The sequence below is a fragment of the Hippoglossus stenolepis genome, chromosome 13 (assembly GCF_022539355.2).
Source record: "Hippoglossus stenolepis isolate QCI-W04-F060 chromosome 13, HSTE1.2, whole genome shotgun sequence".
In the NCBI taxonomy this organism is placed as follows: Eukaryota; Metazoa; Chordata; class Actinopteri; order Pleuronectiformes; family Pleuronectidae; genus Hippoglossus; species Hippoglossus stenolepis.
In genome coordinates this window covers 12025307-12052212 of record NC_061495.1, presented here as the reverse complement: position 1 = coordinate 12052212, position 26906 = coordinate 12025307, and the positions used below count along the sequence as shown (strand labels likewise).

The following is a 26906-nucleotide window of genomic DNA, read 5'->3' as shown; positions in this document are numbered from 1 at the left end:
TAATTACTGTTTTGAAAGGTGCTATATAAATAAAGTTATAATACTTTTATAATGAAACAACCTGTATGAAGTGATTTAATGCTACCAGTGCAGTGCCCGTTCTAAACATGGCTGTTTGCTTGGCCTGTTTTAATGATCTGCAGCTGCTTCAGAATTATTCCTTGTCATTAGTGAGTCCTCCTCAAACAGTTCTATAATATACTGTCACTTTTTTATTGTTTGTGTGCTGGATGTTGTGTGCAGAGTTTTTTATTCACAAACTGTGGTGCAGAGTAAAGTTGTTCATCCTACCTGGTTTATCTGCAGTGAAGATTTTATAGTCAACGATTTTCATATAATGAAACTGAATTTTATTTGTTCACGTGTTGGTTTTGTATGTAAGTTTGAATGATTGACTTAACTGCTGTTAATTTTTCACAACATGTCAGCCATTTCATTTAATGGTATAAATAATTGTTAACACTGTGTAACATTAAATGAGTCGTTCATTCCAGGCCTGGTTTGTGGAAAGCAGTGAGTTTAATTATAATATAGACAATTTTTCTGTGTTAATAACATTGATTTATAATAGATAGAATAGTTTTTTTTAAGTGCTATTATAGTGCTACACAAACACAGGGAACAGAGAACAAATTTCCTTTCACTGTTTCATAAAAGGTGGTGGTTCAATTGCCTCTCTGTCTGCCCTGCCCCCCCTCCCTTTAGTACCCTGAGCAGAGTGCTGAATCAGACCTCTCTCCCTTTCCTCTAACGTTGACCCATTGACTCCTTTTGGCCCGGTGAACTTCTCTACATGTTCCACTGGTGACCTTTGCTTTCATTTAGGTTGATATATCACATATCACACCAATCCATACGCATTGTGCCACCGCCTTCAGTGGAGAGGGACACTGATGTCATAGTGGGCTCAGGAGGATATTTTCAGTGATTACTAAGGGTTAGGGACCCTATTTTTTTTCATTACACAGCTAAAACACAGGCTCTGTCAGTTATATGTTCTCTCCAGTCGTGTGTGGTTTGATGTATACGTGAAAGAGAAAAGCGAGAAGATAATATTTAATATGGCTTCCTATCATGTCTCAACTGAATATCTGACAGTTGGGACATAAAACAGCTGCCACACAGGCAGAAATCAGAAGGTTTGACTGTTTTGTCAGACTGTAAAACCACAGCACGACAGTGCTTGTACCCTGCTGGAGGTGGCCATTAATTCACATTTTCTGCCACCACTGTTGGTTTTCCAATCAGCCGGTGACAGCGGTTGGTAGATTAGCTTTGATTTATAGCCCAGCCTGTCCCTCTTACCTGCTCCAATAAAGATCCCCACACTGACCAAGACCACAACAACAACCCATCACTCACATTAAGAGGGTCCTACTCACAATCCATAATAGAAGCCACCTTTTTTCCAACAAAATTGTCCTTCGCCATGAAACCCAATCCTTAAAAGAGCAGTTAACCCAATTTCCTCTGGTTTCAAGCCATATATAACACAGCTTGAATGTTTAGATTTTGCAGTATCCACTGCTGGGACTCCTGTCACCAAATAAAGTGGAGGTAAATGGAATATTGTTTGAGTGCTCACTACTTCCATTACCACTGCCAAAAGTGCAAAAAATGTATTTCTTTACTTATTTGTTCATTTATCTATTCATTAATGTATTTATTTATTGCCTTGGGTAAATGTAGTGTATTATGTGCAATGCTATTAATATAACTGATTACCCTCATGCAGTGACTAGGCTATGCTCACAATATCCTGCGTTTAAGTTCTTTAGATGTGAAATTAAAGGCATCCGTATTATTTTGGGGTGTTGGCTGAAGCTGATTTGCTCTTTGGTGGATTGACCTTAAATCGTTCCATTCATTATCAATACAATATAACAATTATATAATTAATTTTGGACTTTGAATACATATCATCACAGTGTGTTAATGCTGTTTTGTGTCAACTAAGCTACAGTCTATGTTAATGTAACAGTTAATGTAATATTCTGTCTTTGGTTTTACTTAATTTATTTTACATCCATTTTCTCTTTGTAATACAATTTGAGGAATATAAAGGCACACAACCATACTTTTGCTCTATTTGGCAAGTTCAATTTTCTATTTTGTATGTATATCTTATTTTTTAATCTGTAATTTATTTATTATATGGGTCCATATGTGTGCTGTACTTATTGCTGTTACTTTGTTTAATTCGAGATTACTGAGGGGTTTTGTAGTTTTTATTTTTGCTACACAGTTTTACAGAAGGCTTGGGAAAATTCACCTTCAGCTGTAAGTCCTGCATGGTCGTTTTTGTAGTTTTAATTGGACTGCAAAAACCCCAATAAAGAAAAAATAAAATCTTTTTTGCAGATGTGTCCAGGTAAACTGAGCATTTTTATCTTAAATCCCATTTCAGTTGAACAGAAAAGGGATGCCCTGAAACTACAATAATAATAATGATAAATGTATTTGTATAGCAACAAGGTTTGCAAAGTGCTTCAGAAAAAAACAATGGAAAAAAAAAGAAAATAAAAGGCATTTAGTCCAGTCCAATTTTAAGCGCCAAATCATAAACATATTAAGGTGGAGACCTTACAACTTATAGAGGAACCCAACAGTTCCCACAACTACAGCATTTCGTATATGTGTTTTCATTGAGCCACACCATCTCTTACGTCCATCTGGCTTGTAGATTATATTGATCATCGGTAGATTGCTCCCACTACAAAACAGAATCTCTCTATGACATTAACAATCACAATTACACACATACACACTGAACTGCATGTTACAAACCCTTTATTCTTTTTAATTGTGGGAGTATAACTCAAAATATAAAGTGAAAATGGTCAAAACATCGCAGGAGCAGCAGCCGCACGGTGGAATGCGTGGTATGCAACCTTTGATACACAAACAACAACAGAGGTGAAAACGCCACTTTATATCGTCTTCTTGGGAGAATATGGACAACAAGAGTAGACAAAAAAACACCAGGTTGTATTTGACTAAACTTGACAAATTCTTTTAAATGTCAATTTAGCCAAACATGAACGAACTGTGGTGTGTTTTGGGGGAGTAGTATTAAATGAACACCCCTACTCCAAGGAGAGCGAATGGTTCCTCCCGCCGTAGCAGTGCCCGTCCTGCGCGGCCCCGACTGCAGATCAATGAATCCAGTCAGGGCAGCGGGGCTGGGCGGCTCCAACTTGGGACGATTTACGGAGCTTTCTCTCGCCGGATAGTCGACGACCACACGGACATGTACACGGCTAATATGCGCAGAAACCTCACCTCGGGCCCTTTAGCGGAGTAAGGAGGACATCGGCGTCAACCACTTTCACACTTGTACGAGAAGTTTGACGTATTTCGCGACACGTCTGTGGCTCCCACCAGAGAAACCGAACACCCTCCCTTTTACCGAACCCAGGATGATTTTTGCCAATACTGGAAACCCGCTGAGGACTCCGTACCGCAAACAGGTAAACAAACACAGACTTACCGCACATAACGTTTTCGGTCGAGGTGTCAGAATTTGCCATTGGCCATTAGCTAACCAGTCCAAAATAAACTTAACGCGCAACGTAGAAAGAGACAACAACTTGTTTACTTTTCATTTTTTACTGAGGTCGTGTGAAGTGGACGTGTTGTGTTCACGTGTCCGATGTGAGATCCAGACATAATGACAATACCCGCTGCTCTGACAGTGTTGGACGAGATCCAGGCCGATCTCTTGAGTTGATGCTCTGCTAATGTCATGGCTCCACTGTTCAAACAGAAGGCCAGCCCTCTCCTAAAGTGACCCTCATCTATTATGTAGTCTCTCTAATGATATACAGTGTACACTCAACCAGTTCCCATTGAATATGTCCCCTGCATGGTTTGGATCAGTGAACCTTTTACTTGATTTCTGTTTTTATGTGTAATAGTCCATCTGTTACCCAAACGATGTGAAGTGTGCTTCAATATCATACATGTGCAATATTGTTATACTGTTTATATTTGGTTTGCATTGCACATATTTCTATCTTTTATAGATCCTTGTGTTTATATTGTGTTTTTATACTTATTATCATATATTTTTATACATATTATGTGTATTTCACTATTTCCTTTTTGCTGCTGTAACATGGTAAATGTCCCCATAGTGGGACTAATACAGAACTATCTTATCTTATTTTATAGATTCCAAGAAATGTGATCGGACACAATATTTTGCTTGCAGTATTCGGTTTCAGAAATAAGAGTCTAATTGCCTACATATGCTTTGTCCACTTTGTCCCAGTTCCAATTACATATAGATTTAAGAAATACATTTTTAAAAAAAACTCCCTTTAGCCAAAAGATTTGAATAAGCATATTTATTCTGTCGTGCTGATGCAGTTATCCTGTGGCTAGAGCTCCATGGGCGAGGCTTGTTACTGGAAGCCCTGTGTATTTCCAGCTCGGATATGACGGTGCTCTGCTGGTCTGGAACTGGCTGATAAGATGCTGTCCTCTCCCCCCCATCACAGTGTCAAAGTCCCGCTGCATCTGAGTAGAATCAAGCATATGAATGAAAACAAAATTTACTTTCAGTCCCACAGAGAAAGGGGAAGTTGAAGTCATCCGAATCCTTGACAGTGAAAATTGAGCTTGGGGCTCTGTTGCATGCATTTTTCTTTAAAGAGTGGTTTGTCTTGTGTGTTTGTACATATGTTATCAACTATAAACCAACAGTTATGTAATGCATTTACAGCTTACAAATGCAGTGCAGAGTGATGACAGGGGCTGCTAACAGTTTAACGTTAAATACAATTAAAACTTAGAGCTTTTGTATATCTCTCAACCCATTGATTTCCCAGCTTAGATTTTTGTTTATTTTTCTCATCTCTTGTCCTGGAGTTCAACTTAATGCGGTTGTTAGTCTTGGCACTAATGAATCCCCCCCCTTCTTTTAAATCTGAAATTCATGCTTGGAAATCTAACCATCCCAAACAAGGTCAAATTAGCATGGCTTTATTGAGATGCTGATAAAACGCTTGCATTATTTGATGTGATCATTTGATGAAAATCATGTATCGTGGAGGGATGTCACGATACCAAGCATTTAGTAGTCCATACGATACCATGAAATTTCCACCTTTCTCGATACCCAATTCAATACCACGGTAATAAACAAAAACAAAACAATAAATCTCATTTACTTCAACACACACTCCTTTATAAAGAATACTTTAACATACTTCAAGTAATAAATAAAAAGAAAAGACTATTAACATTATGAAAAAGAACAGTGGCATGTAGGAAAATCATTTCAGATTTCAGTTATCAGGTGTAGCTCAATGACTGTAAGAAAACAGCAGACATCTCTTGACATCCCTATGAGGGACATATTTTTCATGTTAAAGAAGGAAACTCCAATCTAGAATCGTGATACCCTATCTGCCTTTTTTTGGTTCGTGAGATTCATTTGAAATCAAAGTATTTCATATTTGGTGCCAAAATGCAGCCATGGTCCTGTTGTCTGTAAATAAGTGCTAGTCATGCAAGCTACTGTGATCTATTTCAAACTTATGCAGTAGAGGGATGAGTTTTTTCTTTTCTTTTACATCTTCCATTAATTTTAAAAGATTTTGTGACCACTCGTCTTTCACCTTTTGAAGTAGCAACAGTACCAACATTGTCGCAGTTGTCTTTATGGTTGTTAAATGTAATCTCCTCTGAATAATGTAATCTTGTGATTAGAGTTAAGGGAATAAGGAATTTCCCCCAAAAAGTCCACCCCTCTGCTTCCTCGGCTCTCTGCTTGCTATTTGCTTTGCATGCTCTCTTTACATGTTCTAATTTCCCAAACATTCTTCCAAAAAGAGCTGTCACCAGTTAACTGCATTCACTATAGAGTATTGGGTGTTGGTCACAAAGATGACTCACAAGAATAAAAATGTAACGCCCCTTATAAAAAACAATATACGACGTTCTTCAGTGTTTTTACAGGGATGACAAATCCTTTGAGTGCTGTCACTCCCTTCTTCCACGTTTTCCAAAAATATGCTACATGCTGTGTCTGCACACATCCGTCTGTGAGATTGTTGCTAACTTAAGTTGAAGCACGACAGTATTTTCCATGTGTTTTTAAAAGTTTGGCATTCAAACACAGTTTAAAGGGTAATGAAAATATGAAAAGGCAATACTAACTCTCCGGTTCAGTGTGTAAGCAGTAACCATTTCATCCAAGACATCATGACAACTATATCTTAAAACTTAAAAAGAAGATTGAAGTCCTGCTTGAAATTCACTTTGGAGCAGCTACTATACTAGGCGCCGATACACCAAATGCTAACAGACGGACCCTGTTTTTTTATGAAAGGGATTACATCAAATATGGAGCATCCAGTTACAGACTTGGTTGATTCGCCCCCCTGGATGTGTCGTAATGCAAATGGATTAGTTACGGAGGCTCCCAAACCAGCCTTCCCTAATTACACTTCTCACTGTCAAAGCTCTGGCGCCAGACAGAAAACATCAACTCCAGCCAGGACTTGGACTGACGTTGTCCGGCAAATCCAGCAAGAAATCAAATATAAGTGCATGTACGCCCACTCCTGGACTCTCATTGCAAAACAGACACAAACCGCTGGCTCTGAACGAAATGTGCTAATACTAACTAACTAATATATTTAACTCAGTGGAGCTAATCATACCACTAGCATTTAGGATAACCAAAACTCCAGAAATCAACCCAAACCTCCACTAGACCGAGGGCTACATGAAACTATGCTAACTCTACACCTAATAAGGCAGGCACTACTCTGACTGGGGACTCTATACCCAAGCATGTTAGAAACGCAAATATAGAAAATGTAACTGCCTGGCACATCTGTCTGGGAGCTAATGGAGCTACTGGTCAACCTTTTAATATATATTTTTTATAGATCCTGAAAAAATACTCGCCACTACTAATGGAGCAACTGAGCAACCTCTCAGGTGTCATTCTAACTTTGGAGAAAATAATCAAATCTTTTACCAACCTCCTTGGTCTGAATACATGACTGACATCAGCATTCCTCACCAATAGGATACAGTTTATTGACACTTTCTATATCTTTTGGAACTGTGAAGACAAATTTAAACCTGATGGGATTCATCTAAACATCCTTGAAACCAGAATACTCTACTCTGCCAATCTATAACACACTCTTGGCTAGCGTTACCCAAACAAGAATGTGTGAATAAGAGCGAAGCCTGTATCTCTCTCCCCTCACCTGACCCTCTGCTCTACGCCACCTAAGGCATTCAAATGATGTCTCTCTCTTATTCAAGGACTCAAAAACTCCCCCATTCCCCCTTCAATATACTCACTTGTCTTCTACCCTGTCACGTAATCCCTAAAGGTGCCCTGCTAAAGCTCATCAAATGAATGAACTATTAAACAGCAATAACTACAGACTGAGGTGTCGTCCCGTGATGAAATAGACCTAATGCCACTTCCTTAAACATACCGGTTATATAAAGTGGCATAGTCAAACACATCATAGCAAACACAGATCATCTGGTAACTGTCACAGTAATCTTAACATTTTCAATGTTCAGTCACAACCAGTGGTCCTGTCATAGATTTCCTGCAGCTGAAATTTACTCTTATACTGTAAATGTGAAATGCTCACACATCCTTTTTAGTTAATTTTGTGAAATTGTGTTACCAGTGTAGCAAGACTGATCGAGCTAAACTAAATTATTTGTAACAGGAGGATGGATTGCTGACATTTTCTCCACACAGTTTGTGTGTAATTAGATTGACCTGGGTGAATTCATGATTTGAATATCCTGCTTTTGAGCTCAAAGCAGAATTAACAGTACATTATGTCCATCACCAAGATGTTCATCACTCTTTTTTTCTGGAATTCTCAGAAATGATCTCACTTGATACCACCAGCTATAAATGAATAATAGTAAAAGGAGACGTTCAACCATCCAGCCACACCCCCACAGCTCATAGCCTCAAAATGTGAAGAACTAGAATCATCTGTCGCTAGCAAAATTACCAATTTTAATTAGAGCCATAATTGCTGTTGGTGTAAACACACACAACCTCAGCAAACCTTGATGTAACCATGGGAAAATGTACCTGTATTATGTTAACTGAGCTGTGCAGATTGTCAATGAGTGTAGCTCTTCCACACCTTGTATTGACCCAGCATTTTTAAGTGGGTGTTCAGTAGGGTTTCAAGTCATATCCTGAAGGTTATAAATATCTCTTCAGACTGACATCTTCCCAGATACCTTTCCTTTGAAACCCAACCTAGATGGTAATGCACTGAGCAGCTACAGGCGATATTCAACCAGTCATCTGTTAATAGGCTACTTGAAAATGAAATTCCAGTGCAAATGATGTACCTAATTAAAGAAAATTATATTTCCAGGCTGTAGAACATATACAGCCTTGAAATTACTTTTATGAATCTGTGATTTCAGACTAAACTCTGATGAAAATGAGGTTTCAATTCCTGTCTTCTTAGACACAAGCACATTGTTTGATACAGGTGAACATGAATCAATCCTCTTGAAATGTGGGTTGGTCAGCCTTAAAACAAAATTCATCAAAGATCAAAACTCCCTAGATTAACTCTGAGGTCATGAATCATCTTGGAGCACTATCTCACACATGGCACAAGGTGGCCACAAGCCTCATGCAATGCTCATGTCCGACATACACAGTTGTCACCGTCCTATCCAGTGCCCACATTGTTTTAAAAGAAAATGCATGGGTGCAATGGTCTCAAAATGACTTGTGGTGTAGGATATTGCTGGCATATGGGTATCTTGAGGCACTGGAAAGGAATTGCGGTTTTGACCCAAAAAAATGGTGTGAAGTCAGAGGGTTAGTATGGTCTACTTGTAAGCTTTCACTTCTCTGCCGAGAAGCATTGTTTTTTCTTACTTGGCAAATTTGCCCTTGTAATGGCAATCTGCCAAAGTGCCAAGAGTGCCTAGCTTTTACAGGGACTGCAAGATGGCACTCTTTGATTCATTGCATTTGACGCCCAAATCACATTCCTTTTTAGTCTACCAAGGTTTTCTTTGTCACTGTTAAACTTGCAAGTATATTGGAAACGCCCTAAATGCATTTTTGCCATTCCCTTTAGTCCATTCACTCAGATTGCTTGACGTAATATTCACAATTGATTTGATGGTTATATACAATAGGCTTTACATCACAAACTCCCTTGTTAAGTATTTGCCTTCAACAACACTGCAATTAGCTGCTGTTGGTTTATTGGGATGTAGCCATCATAAGTTACACCACAAAGATATGGAACACAACAGTAGCAGATAAGAGAGCTACAAACGTATCACTTCACTTTAGCCTGAATTTGGCTTCATTCTATATATGAAAGGTACAATACAAATAAAATGTATGATTATTTTTATCATTTATTTGTATTATTATTGTTGTTGTGGTTGTTGCCAAAATGAGCTGGAAAACAGTAGGTCAAACTTGTTTTTTCACTGGGAAGGCAGTCAACCGGCCAGGAACAAGAGAAGATCCTTTAGGCTGAAGTCCAAACTTGGGTTGCTCTATCCTGTCACCACCTCATGCCTGGGATTCCATCATCTTCCTCTCAGCTTGTTATTCCTCAGAGGGACAGAGGGGGGAGGGGGGTTCGTGTCAGATAGTAGAGAAGAACACAAATCCCTGAAGGGGAAAGCTCTCCCACACCAGGACATCTGTGTCTTGTAAACATGAATCACAAAGTTGGGCAATAAAAGAGGGATTTTTGCTTGTTTTTCCCAATTGCCCTTAGCCACTATTTTCTGCAATACGTTTACTTAGAAAATGATCTTAAAACTGAATAGCATATGGAGAATTCTTGTTGTCTGACTGTTTTTTTATATAATCTTAAAAATGGCAATTTCTTAACTTTTTTTTCCCGTGACAAATTGTGGGGAAATGTGATTCTTTGTGTCACTTAAACCGATCTGATAGTCAAAGCTATCTGTAAAAGGGGCATTAGGGTTAAGAGGTCTGGAACTAGACCAGAGATAATTGTTTATGTTGACCCACAAATACCTTGTTCAAAACCCCACAGCAGTGTGACATCTGTGTGACACCATGTCAGAGCTACTGGTCCCAGTGGACCCTGATTGTGTTGACAGAGAAGGTGCGATGCAGGTTAGCCTGCAGATATGGATCACTGCTCTGTAAAATGGCAATCCTTGCACTGAACAGAAACCCACAATGATGGTGATACTTATAATGGTGTGCCCAGGGATTTTAATCTTTTTTGCCCTATTATGTGACTGTGACTTGTTGAGGGCATGGCACACAGTGAGTCTTGTCTTGGACATCATTTTCATGAGGAGATGTCATGCAAGAGGGAAATCTTCTTATTCTGATACAACGAACCCAATACAAGTTTTAATAATAATATTTTCTAATCAAAAACAACACCACATAACAATATGTGAAATCCATATCATTAAAAACACTGTGTTCACTTCCTGCCCCGTACCAAACAGCAGTGAGAGTGAGTAGTGAGTAGTGGCTAGCCAGTGAACATATTGCAGAGCCAAACAGAGCTATAGGAAGAGTGAGGACTAGATTTGTATCTATCAAGTGGCCAGCAGCACGACTCCAAATGTAAACTGTTGCCCTGATATGCTGGACCAACTTTGTCACGTCAATATTTAAGGTGATAAGATATCAATAGTGCATGCAGATTTAACCCCCCCTCCCCGACTATCTGGTGTCCGTTGACCTCAAGCAGTCAAACTAGCTGCAGTGATGCATTGAGAGATAACGTACACTACAGAGTGAACCAGCACAGCGTGTCATCAGAGTCACAATTCTGATCACACCCAGCTACAACCATCTGTGATGGTGGTGTGGTTAGAGATGAAACAAACTTGAAACAGCAGCCACAGTGTTTCACTGTCCTGAGGTTAATTTACATTCTCCATGACGTGCTTAAATGTTAAACTAATGTTACTTTTGAAGTGTCACATCTTATAATGTTTGAATAATAATCTGAAGAGCACATTTTGTGAAAAAATGTACATGTAATCTAAATATTATCTAACAATGATACACAATATTATTTAATCACCACCCAGGATTAACCTCATTTTTTCCCTGTGTTTTGCTCATCCCAGCCACTGGTTGCCCCATCGTCACACCCCATGGCTCCACCCAGCCCGAGCACCAACAGCAGCACCAACAACAGTAGCAGCAGCAGCACTGCAGGCTGGGACCAGCTCAGCAAGACAAACCTCTACATCCGAGGCCTGTCCCCTTCAACCACAGATCATGACCTGGTCAAGCTCTGTCAGCCGTGAGTACCGCACTTCCCCTCGTCATTATCTGCTATTGATCAGACATACATTTTTTGGCCTACTTAGTTTTCGGGTTTAGTTTTAATTTGCAGTCAGTAATGTATTGATTTATATTTGGTGAAATACAAATAAGGTGTGAAAAAGTTAAAGGTAAGATGTACATGTTATAAAATGTTGATAGTATTGTCTATGTAGTAAATTATTGTTATTGTAAACTTTCTTTCTTTCTAATAATCAGAATTTTAGAATGAGTTTTTTAATAAAAAAAAATGAGTAGTTTACATTTGAGATTTTAACAAAAGTAACAGTGTTGTAGGCTTTGTTTACATTAAAGATGACCTGAAAGAGTGCACAAGGACAGAGTGCAGCTGATGAGCTTGTTGACAGCATGTGGAGCACAGCAGCAGAGATTTAATTTATTATTTGTAAATAGAAAGCGAAATGTAGTGTCAGTGGTGGTCCACAGCTCTCTTTGTGCACTGAATGCTTTATTATTTCCAAGCAGAGAGAAAGAGAGAGAGATAGAGAGAGAGAGAGAGAGACCACCCTGGTGGTTTGTTTGCTTTATTTTCCGAGGCCCCATCTACAAACAGGACCTTCTTTTTTCTTCTGTCGCAGGGTCACACTGAATGATCCTGAATCGTGGTTGTAACTATATGTACTGTTCATGTACTACAGTCTGATGGCAGTGTAAGAGCGAGCACACGGTGGCCACACATGATATGAGATTAGAGTTCAGATGATGGGAAGCTCTTCACCCAGTTTAGCATTTGCTGTAATCCCAGGCTAAAACTCCCTGCTGGTTGATTGCAGGGCACATTGTGGCTTTTGACACTGTCACTGTATATTGTATACATACATTTAAAATTGCAATGTGTAGATAGATTGTGTCTCAACATTATTGAGCAAAGAAAATAATGAGAATAGAAAGTACTGTGCAAACTGAAAACTCCACACATGCAGTGATCAACAGGCAGTGAAACAAAAATAATTATATTTCAAATGAAATAATAACTTTATGAAAAATCTAAAGACAACCACTTGTGTGACCTTTTTAAACATTGTGGATGTACTTACAATTTCACCTATATCAAAATATGATTATTATTTAATGTAATACATTTTAAAGTGTGTACAAAAATTAATAAATTAATAAGCTACTAACACTCAGAAGAAGTCACATATAAAAGAGAGATATCATTTGTTTATTTTTAGCCATCCGCCTCAATGCTGTCAGTTTTTTTGAACAGCTCCTGCATCAAAGCTTCTTCTAGCTCTTCTTACTCTAAGAACAGACATTGTAGTAACACTGTATTCTCAAATGTTGCTATTAACACTTTGCTGTGGTCTGCTTGCATAACAACAATACTGCTCTGCTCAAACCATGGCAACAGCATGAACCAGACATGACTATTAAATGTCTTAATCTCTTTGTTTTGTGAGGCAATCATTTGCATTTACACACAGGGATTTTTAAGTTTGAAAATGTATTTTATGTGAAAACAAAGTACCATTTAAAAAAAACTGCAAAGTGTACACAGACCATTGTCCCGAAATATAAAATATGTTAAAATACTGCATATACATGACTCCCCATATACAAAGATAAGATATTGATAATTCAATTTATCCAAAATACCTTTGTGACTGTTTATATAGTTTGATTTACCGATTCAGTTTGGCTGTAAAAGGGGACTGTTAAGCTTTGCACTCACATGGTGGGGATTTTCAGCACCACATGGAAACCACTTCCTGTTTCTCATATTTTCACGGTGATGTCATAGATTGTTGCTCAACCGTCTCTGTGTGTTTTATAACTGGCTGTGTCTGGTATATAATCCTGTTAACGATGCCTCGCCTTTCTGCTCCTCCCCTAGGTATGGTAAAATTGTATCAACAAAGGCTATCCTGGACAAGACCACAAACAAATGTAAAGGTGTGTGGTTTTTTTTTTGTTCATCTTCACAACGACACCCTCTTTTATTTATCTTCTAATTAAGTCTGAATAAAGCCCTGCTGGATATTCAGCCCCTTGCTGCGAGAGGGAAAATCTCTTCTACACTTTCACAAAATATGACCAATGTGTACATCCTGCCTGAAATCTTAAGTCATTCAACAGCTATGTAGTTTTGTCAGATGATCTGGTCACGTGAGGAAACAAGGCAGGCAGGCTTCTCAAAGCTTCCTCCCAGCTTGTGTTATTTTAAGCCTCAGCCCTTGTCTGTGCTGTGGGTGGATCCTGGGGAGGATGCCGCCTCCTCCTCCTTTCTCTACTGAATGACAGTGCTGGTTTTGTTCCAGTCCTTGTAGACAGTCCACCTGGCCAAAGAGAGATTTACCGATTCTCTCATCTAGAGCTGATGGGATTAAGAGAATACTTTGTCACTCTCCACTGGATTATGCAGATGCAAGTTAATCAAAGGTTCTCCGTGAAATGGGACACCATTAGATGCCATGTAAAGCTCCAGCTGAATTTTAAATAGAACCCAGAAATGGCTGTGACAATAACCCCATGTGACCTTACGTCTCACAAAAATCTTTTTTTGACTAAAGTCTAATTTTATACTTTTTCAAGAACTAGGCGTATACATTAATCTTTTAGTACCAGTGTGACCCATTTCTAAAGCTGAACGAGCTCCGACATATTCACCATCACTCAGGTTAAATATAGCAGCTGCAGGGCCGGCACTACGGTTTCACCCTGTTTGTACCTCCCAGGACAAAGAGCTGACCTGAGCCATGAATGTCACACTGGTATCTGCATCCTCAGCACTTTCTACCTCTACTCCCACACACACAAACACACACACCCACACACAAGCACATATACATATAAAATTAGACAGATGTAAAGCAGATGTGTATGAATATGTGCCTGTGGATTTGACGCCGCTGCCTGACATGCCCATCCCAAGAAATGTAACCACACATTGCTGTGACACAGACCACAACTGTGATTGGTCCACTTGGTTCAGACTCTCTGTGGCCAGACAAGCACACAAAACAGTCCAACTGTCATACACATCATCTCTTCTGACGTCTTCTCTCTTTCCTTTGTGGCAGTAATTTCAGTAAAAGTAACTCTAGATCAACATTTATGAGTTCCAACTCCAACATGAGCTGCTGTTTTAGTCCACAAAGAAGACACAGTCACACCAGCACACAAGTATAAATACTCAACACCATAGAGAACTTGCATGGACTATGTGTTGATCTTACACAAAAGCATTAACCAGAATTTACTGGTCAGTAACAATGTTAACGTAAAGCTTCCATATAGTAACACATGAGATACGCACAGACCATCACCATCCACAGCAGACAACAACACAGTGGCTCTTCCATTATGCTCGCCAAAGATCTATTGTCCTAACTGTGCTGCCCGTCTCCACAGGATATGGCTTTGTGGACTTTGACAACCCCACTGCAGCCCAGAAAGCTGTGGCTGCCCTGAAGACGACTGGTGTCCAAGCTCAGATGGCAAAGGTGAGGATTTATTACTGTCTAATCCTGATATCACATCAATACAAGTCACTCATTCACACTGTTTCTCCTCCATCTGGATGCTATGGCAGCTCAGACCTAATCCTTGTGGTTTTAAATAGACTGGAGTCCTTGACTGGTAGGTGTAGGACCCCCAACTCAGTGACTCTGAGATCAGTGACTTAAATCATGACAGACTGCAGGATGAAACTCTGTCCTTTTTTATATGAATTTAATCAAAGACTGCACAAATAGTGGGTGCAGACATTTAATGCTGACTGAGTAGGTGTTCTGCTGGATGTACTACAGTCACGTATTCACGAACACAACATTAGGTTATTGTGTCAATCCAGACTGTTTTGTGTTCATTAGATTGGATTTTGAATTTGACAATGTGGATTGAAAAGATTTTCATAAAATGGGCCTTTATCTCAGTGTCTTGGTGAGACATGAGTACAGCATGATTGATAAGTCAGACTGAATCACTTTTAGAAAATGTATTTTTCAACATGGTTCCCTCTCATGTTGACACACTTACTTCAGCAGTTGTTGGGGACACAGATCTCTTCTTTGTTATAGTCAGTGGAAATGTCAGTGGCCAGCCTTTTAGGATGAGGGTCATCCGCTAGGCTCTCTGTGCCATGTTTGAATTCGGCAGTCTACCTGTTCAACATGCTTCGAGAAGGGACACCCTCCACCCGTGTTGCCACCACATCCTTGTGGACCTCCTTAGGTGATAAGCCCTTAACTAAGGTAGAGGACGAAATCACAAAGCCCGTCATTGTTTATTTTCTCAGATGGTGCTGACTTGAGATTTTAGATTTAATTCCAAAGTTATTCACTTCGAAGGTTTCTGCATAGTAATTTCTGCATATGTAACAAGAGATGTTAAATGAATCTCCTTCTGCCTAAGGCCACAAACGTATCACTCACCCTTTATACATTTTTAATCAAGAGTTCATGGGAAAGAAAGTTCATCAGTTCATGCTCTTTCACCCAGTTTATCATTTAGCTAAATCCCTGGTTAAAATATCCTCCTGGCTGACTGCAGGGTCCATCATAGTTTATATCACTGTCACTGTAGATCATAGAGGCTCTTGTTTAACATGATATGTAGAGACAGAATGTCTTTTCACATGATTGAATACAGAAACTCTGAAGAATAGAGCTCCAATAGGTAATTGTAGGTGGTAGGGATTTTTAGCGCCACATGGAGACCATTTCCTGTTTCTCATATTTTTACAATGATGTCATGTCCCCTCCCTCTCTGTGTTTTTGCATCAGGGAGACATTGCTATATAAACACAATTTAGTAGCTCAGAGTCCCACCTCCTGCATCTGAGCTGCCAGACTCTTTCTCATTGGTTTTATTCTATTTCTTTTCCAACTGCAATAAAGTCAGTTTGACTCCCTTTGCACTAAAGCAGGGTTATGACCAAAATTGTTCAAATTTATTTTGTAATAAGCTGCTGTGCTCATACATGGTATGTTTACTTCCAAGTGTTGCAGGCTTTTACACCACTGATGGTTCCCCGAGGTATTATGTCAGCCAACAGCTCCCAGCCCGGCTGACAGAAAGATTTCAGATGTGATAGGCGCCTTTAGTCAGACTATAGCATTTAGAGATTTGTGTTGCTGACAGTGGGATGACATACCAGGGGAATTATCCGGCACGTGATTGTGTTTCTACACTTAAGTCAGGCGAGGAGCTCAGAGTAGTCCCGCAGAAGTCTTATAGATCTATAAAGTATCTCTGAAAGAGGATTTTTGCTTAAACCTCTCAAATATGAATATTCATTCTCTAAATGTGTTTAAAATGTTCGGACAAAAGTCAAGAAATACAGATTAACACATCTTTCTGTATTCTTAATTTGGAGTTACTGTAGATTACCAGATTAATTCTACTGAGTGTAATGTGGACAGACAGTTATCGTATTTTAAACACTAGTTGGCTCTATTTTTTGAGTTTATCAGATGAGGGACCATAAAGTAAGGCCACATCATTTTTGACATTATACTTGTCCCTGACACAAGTAAAGGAAGTAAATAATTGTGTGTTGTTATGGTAACAGGAACCAGTCAGGGAAATGAGTTCCCATATAGCTCTGAGAGTGAGCTCTTTGCCTCATTTCTCTGTCTGGGGGTCTGTGGGGCTTCTTGACATGCCTCCGTGCACCCATTTTACTTTTTTAATTAAAAGAGAGCAGTGTTGAGGGCCATGCCTCAGTTTAATCTTTGTATTGTAGAAGGTAAATGCCATTATAAAGTGGGAGCCTTTCACTCCAGCTTTATTCTCACAATGGCAGAAGCTTGTTTGGGCTTAATGGACTCCTTGACAAAAGTCCCTTTTCCTGTTTTATTATCTGCCCTGGCATCCTTCAACTGACTTTCCCCCATTATTAGTTGGAAGTCAGGAAGTGGCCTTATAGGAATTTGACTTCTTTTTAGCTTAAATCATTTTAGTTTCAATGAGTTATATACTTGTGTTTATGTTTGTCCCTGTCTGTGAATACATCCAAGTGATTTGCCTAACTTTTATATAACAGAAGATATTAATTTAGGCACAGTATATGTCCTGGAATTCATCAAGCTGTGTGGTTGAGCATTATAGAGAACAGCATTCCTATATCGTTTCTTATTTCTTCTGACCTTTCTGTCAGTGCATTGCTTCAAATAAACTATTCCGTCCCTGTAGCTGACTCTGAACACAACACAACATAGATGAATAGTAATGGTGAGAGGCTGCCCCCCCAGGGACTAGTAGCCACATCCTTTGTTTCTGCTGATGCTATTAAAACACAGCAAGAAATCAGCTGATGTGAGTCTTAAGCCACCGTGGGCTGCATGCAAATCACTAATTATCACTGCTCATGTTGACCCTTTATTACCTAAAATCCCCCAACACACAGACGGGAGGCAGCAGACACGTGCTTACTCCATTACTAAGATCTACAGTATATTAAAAGTCTATTCGCTGTTAAGCTATTTCCAGGGATAAATGATAAGTGATTGCAAAGAAACTCCCTCTTCTCTCTTCCCTTGTCTCTTCCTCCTTCATTTTTACATTTGTACATCACTGAAGATTGTACGGAACCGCTTATGAGAAGTTCTATGCTAATGTCTTAAACAGCAAATGATTCCTGCTGATGGCAATTGTGTAATATCTAGATCCGCATAAGATAAAAGAAATATCAACTGTCGGGACTTGAGGGGCTCCATAAATTTGAATCTGATTCTCAAACGTATATATCTGTGTGTTTACCCCAGTGTATTAATACGTTAACTCTGGCTTCCTTCTCATTTACGGACTATACAGCAACAAGAACAAGACCCCACCAACTTGTATATCTCCAACCTGCCTTTGTCTATGGACGAGCAGGAGCTAGAGAACATGTTGAAGCACTTCGGCCAGGTCATATCCACACGCGTCCTGAGAGACTCCAGTGGAGCCAGCAGAGGAGTGGGCTTTGCCAGGTCAGCTACTTGTGTCATTTCTTTGTCAAATGGAACAAAAGATGTTTCTACTGATGCCACTTATACTGTGGGAATGTAATATCAGTAAATTTAATTAGAATCAAATATAACAAAAAATTTGATACACCAACTGAGATGACTGACATCCTCGTCCGGCCTCTAAACAGCATTTTGTCCATTAGGAAGTTTATTGGATGGCTTCATGGTCAAAATAGACCACTTTACAGCAGTGAACAGGAAGAGACCACTGTACGACAAGTGGAATGGAAAACATGCAAGAGACAGAGGAAACAGAGAGAGACAATAGTGCTAACAGGATTAAGATCAAGCCTAATATTCTACACCTATTGTCATTATATTTAAAGTGTTACATTTAACACCTTTTAGGTAGTTAGAAAATACAAAGTGCTTTGCTGATTCAAAGTACAACATGTTACATTTCTAAAATTAGTAACAAAAAAAAAATACATGACCACGTTATCAATAACAAGGCAGAAGAACAGCTCAGGTATGCACAAACGGAAACTCCTATGAAACAGTTTCACAATGACTGGATGATTTAATTATAGTGATAATGCAGGCTTCCACCGTCAGCACTTGCATAACCGGATGTTTGACAGAAACAAAAATATCATAATGCATCTCAGGAATGTGTATGTGCGTGTGTGTGCGTGGGTGTGTGTGCGTGGGTGTGTGTGTGTGTGTGTTCACTAATGGATCTCTGTTAAGACTACAAGTTGCTTCCATAACATATGTATACTTAATGCTCACAGATAGAAATCTGATTATTTTGAACCACCTTTTCTACCCAACCGAAAAGGAAACAGATGTATGAAAGCTGCTCACCCTCATTACTGCCGATGTGGTTAATGCTGTTTGTCTTTTTAACTTCAGGATGGAGTCAACTGAAAAATGCGATGCAGTCATTTCTCACTTCAATGGAAAGTTTATTAAGACACCTGCAGGTTTTCCAGGTAAGAAATACTCCTGAATTATATTTGCATACCTAGAAATGTAATGACAAATTGTGTAGTTTAATTGTCATATTGTGAAAAGAATATGTTTGAAGGCAAGTAGCAGGATTTGTATTTTAATGATTAGAATGGGTTAGAGGTGGAGCTGTATAGACAGGATGTAATGGTCAGCCAACTGATTCATGCTTTCAACAGGAGTCAGAGAGTCTGCTGGTTCAGAGCTCATATACACTCAGCTTTAAGTGGCAGAGCCCAGACAAAGAAAACGAGAGAGAGAGAGAGCGGCTCTGTGTGGCCTCCACTCCCTCTATAAGCTTTTTAATTGGATTATTAGACTGAAATAGTCTCTGCTGGCCTTGCCTCCTTTAGGAAGCAGAGGGGATTACAGCTCCACAGCTGCCAAATTAGATGTCTGTGTTCCCAGGCCGCCTAGTGAATGTACACTCCCAGGCTGCAGGGAGCGAATGACTGCATAGCGAGTGACGACAGAATGATCTGTGTGATAGTCTTAGTCTAAGACAAACATTTTATTTTATTCTCTCGCCCTTTTCTCTCTCCTCAGTGCCCTCTGAACCCTTGCTGTGCAAGTTTGCTGATGGAGGGCAGAAAAAAAGAAGTCAGAATAAATTTGCACAGAGTTGTCGGGGCTGGGCAAGAGACAGTGACTCAAGACTGGTGAGTGGTGGATTGAGAGATCTGAGTGGCTGATGGGAAGAAACCCATGTGCATATATGAATAATGAAGGATAAACCTCAGGTGTTGATGACAAACAACAGCTACAACTGTCACACAGCAACACATATTACAACCTACATGTACCGTGTCGTGTCTGTGAAGCATCTGAGGTGGTTACACTCTGCTGTGAATTCTACTGTGCAGTTAATGGTTCCCTCCCTCAGGTTTGAGTGTTATAGATACACACTAAACTGTCGAAACTGTAGCACAATGCTATTGTGTTTGTTTTGAGTTACATTCATCGGTTTAGTTGCTAAACCTGTGCTGTTTTTCTCCCCCAAGGCTGGAATGACACTCACTTACGATCCCAGTGCAGCTGCTATGCAGAATGGGTACGTTACAACAACAGATTAGATTACATAGACAATATATTTTCACTGTACCTATTTTACCAAAAATGTACTGTCCTATTTTAATGAAATGCACTTTATTCCGTGTCAACAGATTTTTCCCACAAGCATACAGTATTTCAAACAGGATGATTGCTCAGACGTCCATGTCTCCTTACATGTCTCCGGTTTCAACATACCAGGTTTGCTGCTCTTCAATGATGTAGATGTAGCTGTAATAAAAAGCTTTCCAGTACTTAAAATAACATTTAATATAGAAATCTAACATGTAGTAACCCAACATTTATGTTTATACACAAATGTGTAATCAGGATTCAGAAACTGGTCCTTTAAGGGTTTTGGAGGTGAAATGTGGCAAAGGACCCTGTTGCCTTTCATACTAGATGTTGTGCCAATCAAACCAACCAGAGTTCTTACAGAGTGTGTTTGTGTGACGTTCCAGGTGCAGAATCCATCCTGGATGCCTCATCAACAGTACATCATGCAGCACCCAGTAAGAGCAAAATCTCTTCATCCTCTCATATTCACTGAAACCTTTCACTTTCCATTTACTCTTCAGTGGGACAGTTGCTCACTGACTGACTGCTTCTTTTTGGGAGAGTTTATCGTAGCCAACTTTGCGAATTTGTCACAAGCTTTCCAGATTATTATTTTTTTTACCTCTTTTGCAAAGAGGCCCTAAACCTTTTTAGACAAACCTTATCTTCTTTCAGTACAGGAGTCACCAGTATTGTGCGCACGGGATCAGTCACACCTCTCTACACGTCTCATTCAATTGACCTCACAGCGGCTGACATAGACATGAATAAGCTCCTAGCATCCTCTCTGATTGGTCATTTTACCAGTAAATACAGCTGAGATCACAGCACAGCTTTTGTCTCAGGGTAAAGGCTTTTAGAAGCTTGGAAAGGGCTTAGAAGTGACCACTGATAAACATGTAGTGCTTTAAGGTGCATGTTTCAGTCACTATTTCCCATTGTCTGACAACAAAAACAGTAAAACGTGTAAATGAGAACATCTTTATTGAGGATTTGTCTTCATTACAATACTGTCAATGTGAGCTAGTAGGAGCATTGATCATAAATGCTTTGACAGTATACAATGATTTACTCTAGACTTTTTCTGTTAACAGATACAATATGGAAGAGTAGTAGTTGCACATAAGGTGACACTGATTCTTGAGGACTTACTGTGTTCAAGTGTTAGTACAGGAATGTAAAAACGGCCGCCCTAGTGAGGCCATATAAAGATGTGTAGACGTTGACAGATGCCGGTTATTTCATAACAGATGGGTGTGAAATTAAGTGCTTTGAAAATGAGTCAATATAGATGAGGGAAAAAAATGTTGGAGGCGTCAGGTCCGCCAAGTTGCTCATAGACGACTTGTTCAACTTGTAAAACTCATGCTTCGACCTTCTGCTGCCGGCACAAGGTCTGACCTCATTCAGTTTCGCTTTCCCTGAAATCCAAATGGCAAATGGCCTGCATTTACTCAATGCTTTTTCAGTCTTATCGACTACTCTAAGTCACAGACACCCATACACACACCTTTCTAGAACACACCATTCACACACTGTTGACACAGCCATCAGGGTCAATTTAAAGTTCAGTATGTTGCCCAAGGGCACTTTGGAATGTAGACTGGAGGAGCCGGGGATCAAACCATACAACATGCTGGTAATTGGTCGACCCTCTCTACCTCCTGAGCCAAAGCCATTATTACTCGTGTGTTATTTCACAAGCAGAAAGACACTACTCCACCAGCTGCATCCGTGCCCCTCACCTGCATTTTCTTTTCCTCAAGGGTACAGTGCTATCGCCCTCTATGGACCCATCTATGTCACTGCAGCCTACTTCCATGATGGCCCCCCTTGCGCAGCAGATGAGTCACCTCTCTCTGGGTAACGCAGGAACGGTGAGACCTTGAACCAGACATGACTTCACACATTACACCCATTTGAGAATATGATATTTAAATGTGTTTCATTAAGCTGTGAAACGTACAGATCATGACTCTTGCTCTTTTTCTTCATTGTGCAGTTTATGGCTGCCAACACAGCTATGCAAGGAGCATACATCCCACAGTATGCACACATGCAGACAGCAAATGTTCCTCTGGAGGTACGTTTTTAACATCAATGCTGCCTTAATATCGCATAAAGCATTATCTTCATCTAAAACAACAGCTCATTGGCCAAGAATCAGCGTTATCTCACTCTGTCTTCCAGGAAAATGGGGGACAGTCACAATTGGACTCTTCCAGAAACCACTCCCCATATCCATACCAACAAACCAAGTAGTGCTGAGGTAACATTCTGACAGCAGCTGAAGCAATCACGTCTACAAATGCAATGGGGGCGCCGAGGATCTTTTCACTGTTTTGCACAGGTTCTGCAAACGTTTAAGTGAGACTATTTTTTGGGGATCGTTTTCAGAATTAAACAAATGATTCAAATTATATTTAAAATAAAAAAAAAAAAATCAGTTTTGAAAATGTTTTATTTTGATACTACAATGTTTATTGTTTACCAAGGATCGCTGCAGGAGACAAGAAAAGACTAGTTGTTTCAAGTGCATGATAGTTCATATGTCATTTGTTAATATTTCCAGATATTTTTTTTCCAGACAATTTCTTTTTAAGCCAGACATTTTGAAAATGATGTTTTTGTGCTTGCTGTGTGAGTGTTGCTATGGTGAAGTATTAATTGTTGTTGTTTTTTTGTAAAGTGATTTCTCTTTAGAACTTTGGAATTGATCTTGCTGTCTGATTAAAATTTGCCTTAATAGTTTTGATACAGTAGTTGTACAGACCACCACAGAGAGGGATGATACGCAAAAAGCTGTTACATTTGAACTGGCCACAGACGACGTAAAGAAATAAAAATAAACTCCCAGAACTGATAGAAAAGTTATTGTAGAGAAGGAAATATCTTGAATGAAATGACTCCACATCGGATGCTTTTATTGGATGTAATATTTATTCAGTAAGAATTCTCTACATGTGTCTGGATGTTGGATGAGGACATTCTTCTGAACGATCACCATTTTGAACCTTGCCTTTTAGAATACTTGGTATTGCAGAGAAGCTGAAATGGATCTTGGTGGGGTTGGGGGGAGGGATGAGACGTGACTATTGTGTTTTGTTTTGTCGGTCTTTGCTTTTGTCTTTTTTGGATTGATATTAATTGTGATTTTTTTTTTCTTCTTTTTATGAGGTGTGTCTTTTTCACTTTTATTTGAAAAAAAAACTAACAGTAAAACACAGATGATTGTGCAAAAAGAAAAAAAACTCATCGGAGCCTTGTAACAGAACAGAGGCGTGGGGTAACGGAGATTAGTACGTGTATTTTATTGCACCTCGCTCTTTGATAGGAAACAAAAACTTGGCACTTTTCAATTGTAGTTTACTTCACCAAAGATTGTGAGCTATAGTACACTGAGGAAATAGCATCATTTGTCTCTTAAACCAGGACAGAAGTGACTCTGCAAAAGGAGATTGCAGTGCGGACAGTGTGCCTTTTTTTGTACATTTACATTCAGTTTTCACCGGTATCAGTAGAGTACCGACACACACTCGAGCATGAAGGAAGGCCTGGATCCAACAAGTGCCACAGATGAATTTCACGCAGACAGAAAATGCAACGTTATTGTTAAAAAAATCCGTTTAAAAGATGAATCAATGAAAGGGCAGTGCTGTAAAAGCTGATGATGGCACTAAAACAACAAGTCTGATTATTTTCAATCATTAACGTTGGCTTTTTGATCAAGGCGTCCTCCAATAAGCCTGTGATTCGACCTGGTGGTCAGTCTGACCAATTATCTACCTCAGAGTTTTCTTTCTCCTCTGTAATAGGTCGGGTTAGCAGGTCCAGCCCGCCCTTCCAGACCAAACGCCACGCTCAGGAGCTGGCCACATACAGCTGTTTCCTTTCAGGTTGTTTTTGAGTACTTTTCTTTTTCTTGTGATTTGCATCAGACCTATTTTCTTAATGATGTTATTAATGTAGTCATTGGCGGGTGGGGCAGCGACATTTTCCCCCTGATGCTCACACATTCAGCTTTATAGTTCCAAAAGAGCTGCTGCTTTTTTTTTTATAACAATAGATTTCAGACGCTGATCTAAGATCTCTTGAGGCCGTCGATGACAGCAAAGCTTTGTGGCGTTCACTGGATCTGTGCTCCTTTAAACAAACACGTCTGTTGCTTTGTCTTTGGGTCCAGACAAACACGCAGCAGCATTTCCTCTGTAGCTAACGGGCGTGCGACACACGGAGGGGTCGCGATACTTGAGATGTAATGCCTCAGACTGAGAAGTTATACTGTTATGTGAGGTTTATGCTGCTAATGGTGTCTGAACCAAGTGCCATAAGTACAAGGATCAAGAGTTGCAGAGGTGCGTCAGAGAAAAAAGCTCATAATAGGTAACCATCATGTTGAACAGTCATTAAGTTATACAAGGAAAAAAAGTTCTAATTTATGAAATTTTTTTTGTACAGACAGCTTGAGAAAAGAAAGATTTTCATAGTGCTAGATGAAAGTTTTATCTTTTTTTTACTCGTGCCACACAGATGCCAGTGGTAACTTGTATGTACAGTTTAAGGAAACTTTCCTCTGTATTTTTGTTTTGTAGTGTTTGTTAAATCCAAAGACCTGTTTTTTTAGTAGCTTGTTGCCTAAGGTTTATTCTGTTCATTTCTTTGACATTTTTGAATAAAGATTTTAAAGATTTTCACCTTTTAATCTGTTGTGAGTCTAGTGTTTGTTTTCAGGACGAGCTGCTGTCCTGATCATGAACCCTGAGTAAACCTGTTCTTTTTAATAGCCTTGTATTGTTTAAGGATAAAACTATGGACTTACATCTTTTATATTCCTCGTCAGTACATCTGTACATTATAATATGTTATTGTCATGGCAGATGACTGAAATCAAAGCATCGTCTCTCACTTTATTTTTTAATTTATGTGTAGTAAAGAAAATTGTTTTTATCATAACATAAAAAATAAGTATGTATTAATTAATAGCCTTTAATGATATATCTTGAAACAAACGACATGCCCACTGCCAAACAAATATATTCCATAAGAAAAATAAGTGGTTTATTTTTATTTGTCATTGTCACTGAGCTGCTGCTTTTATTTTCGTCTCTTGCTATTTAAAACATAAGGTGGAATAAAGATTCTCTAAACTGGAGTTCAGGAAGGCAGAAATCTGGGAAGAGAAGGAACAACATCTGCTTAATACTCTAATTAAAGCAGCAGCTGACAAAGGTCCCTTCACTGTCAGTTTTCTCCAAGATACCAGACTCCATTAACATGACAGTGACCATCCCTTACACACACACATACTGCACAGTCCTTCAGGAGTCCGCTCTGCATGTGAATTAATGAGACGCCATTATCTCCTACAGCTGCAAACCAATGTGTGGAGGTATGATGTGCAGTTCTTCTAAAATGTGGTGTCTCTTTACTGCACAGTTTGCTTGCATCAAACCCATATGCTATTTTTAATAACAACCAGTTTCAGTCCTTTATGATTAAACAAATATATTAATATCATCACAGATAATAACTGCACTTAAACTCAGCTTTGTCTCAATGTTCCTGAGCATGCAGCTCGGTGCAGGTACCAGTATTTAAGAATCTCTGTGCTATCAGAGGACCTGCTTGAGGACTCTAACGACACTGTCACATGGTATTGTTGACAACATGCATGGCCTGGACAGTAATGGGTATCAGGAGGTAGCAGTGGGTGGACAGGTGGGCGTCTGCGAGCAGGCCTTGCCATGGCAGATGGGTCCCCAACGGTATCCTGCAGGGTGTTGGTGCCACCCTACGGGAAGCCACCAGCTCCAGACGAGGAGAAAAACTCACACTCCAGCTGTCTGTGTTTGTGCCACCTGCGCCTATACAGGCAGTGGACATGAAACCCCCTCATCCCCGTGTCCATTAACCATTCTGCCCCTGAGGCCCGCTGCTTCTGCCCTCCTCCACAGAGCTCAGGTATTAAAGGAGAAAGAAGAAGTGCTTTATCTTATACAGTGGTAAACTGGTAGGTAAAAATATTGATTGTAGAGCACATTTCAACAACAAGGCAATTAAAAAAAAAATCACCTTTAGAAACAGTTATGTAAAGAATAAAGAAGAACAAGAAGAAGAAGAAGAAGAAGAAGAAGAAGAAGAAGAAGAAGGAGAATAATTCAATTGATCTAGAAATGTAATGCTTCCATAAACTGATTGCATTTAGAATGTATATAAACCAGATAAATCTCTTCAGCGATTTACATACAGCAGAGACTCATTTCCTTTTTGGTATATTTACATATAACAAAGATGGTTATCAGATTGACTTTTCAAAATAAAGGTAGACGATTTACATTATAATAAAATTAAACCACAGAACCAGTTAAATACAGTGGCTACGGCAGCTCACAGAAGTCACTTGTGTGATGTGTAACAATGCACATCCTCTAAGGAACAATGTGCACACAGCACCATCCAGAGGGCCCTGTGTGAAAACCTTTTTTCACACAGAGCCACAAGTTTAATTCATCAGCAGGATACGTTTTAAATCAGGATGTAAGAGGTAGATG

General features: G+C 39.4%; 1 protein-coding gene across 2 annotated transcripts; it reads left to right on the top strand.

Annotated features, from left to right (window-relative positions):
• The first annotated feature begins 3141 nt into the window (after positions 1 to 3141).
• LOC118119954 (RNA-binding motif, single-stranded-interacting protein 1) lies at positions 3142 to 25057 on the top strand. 2 transcript variants are annotated; one of them, XM_035174455.2, is made up of 13 exons: positions 3142 to 3470; positions 11122 to 11300; positions 13179 to 13237; positions 14696 to 14787; positions 18101 to 18258; positions 19153 to 19232; positions 19795 to 19907; positions 20250 to 20299; positions 20412 to 20499; positions 20760 to 20810; positions 22122 to 22232; positions 22358 to 22438; positions 22546 to 25057. In XM_035174455.2, the coding sequence occupies exons 1-13, from the start codon at positions 3420 to 3422 to the stop codon at positions 22615 to 22617; spliced, it is 1185 nt and encodes a 394-aa protein (XP_035030346.1). In that variant the 5' UTR covers positions 3142 to 3419; the 3' UTR covers positions 22618 to 25057. The 2 variants fall into 2 exon arrangements, with proteins under 2 accessions (XP_035030346.1, XP_035030344.1); XM_035174453.2 differs by having other exon boundaries at positions 18092 to 18258.
• Positions 25058 to 26906: the final 1849 nt, after the last annotated feature.

What these genes read in the sequence shown, in the direction of transcription:
- LOC118119954 (XM_035174453.2), top strand. Translation starts at nt 3,420, where the DNA reads ATGATTTTTGCCAATACTGGAAACCCGCTGAGGACTCCGTACCGCAAA. An exon ending in CTGGTCAAGCTCTGTCAGCC is followed by an intron (nt 11,301 to 13,178) that starts GTGAGTACCGCA and finishes CTCCTCCCCTAG; the next exon opens with GTATGGTAAAATTGTATCAA. An exon ending in GACCACAAACAAATGTAAAG is followed by an intron (nt 13,238 to 14,695) that starts GTGTGTGGTTTT and finishes CCGTCTCCACAG; the next exon opens with GATATGGCTTTGTGGACTTT.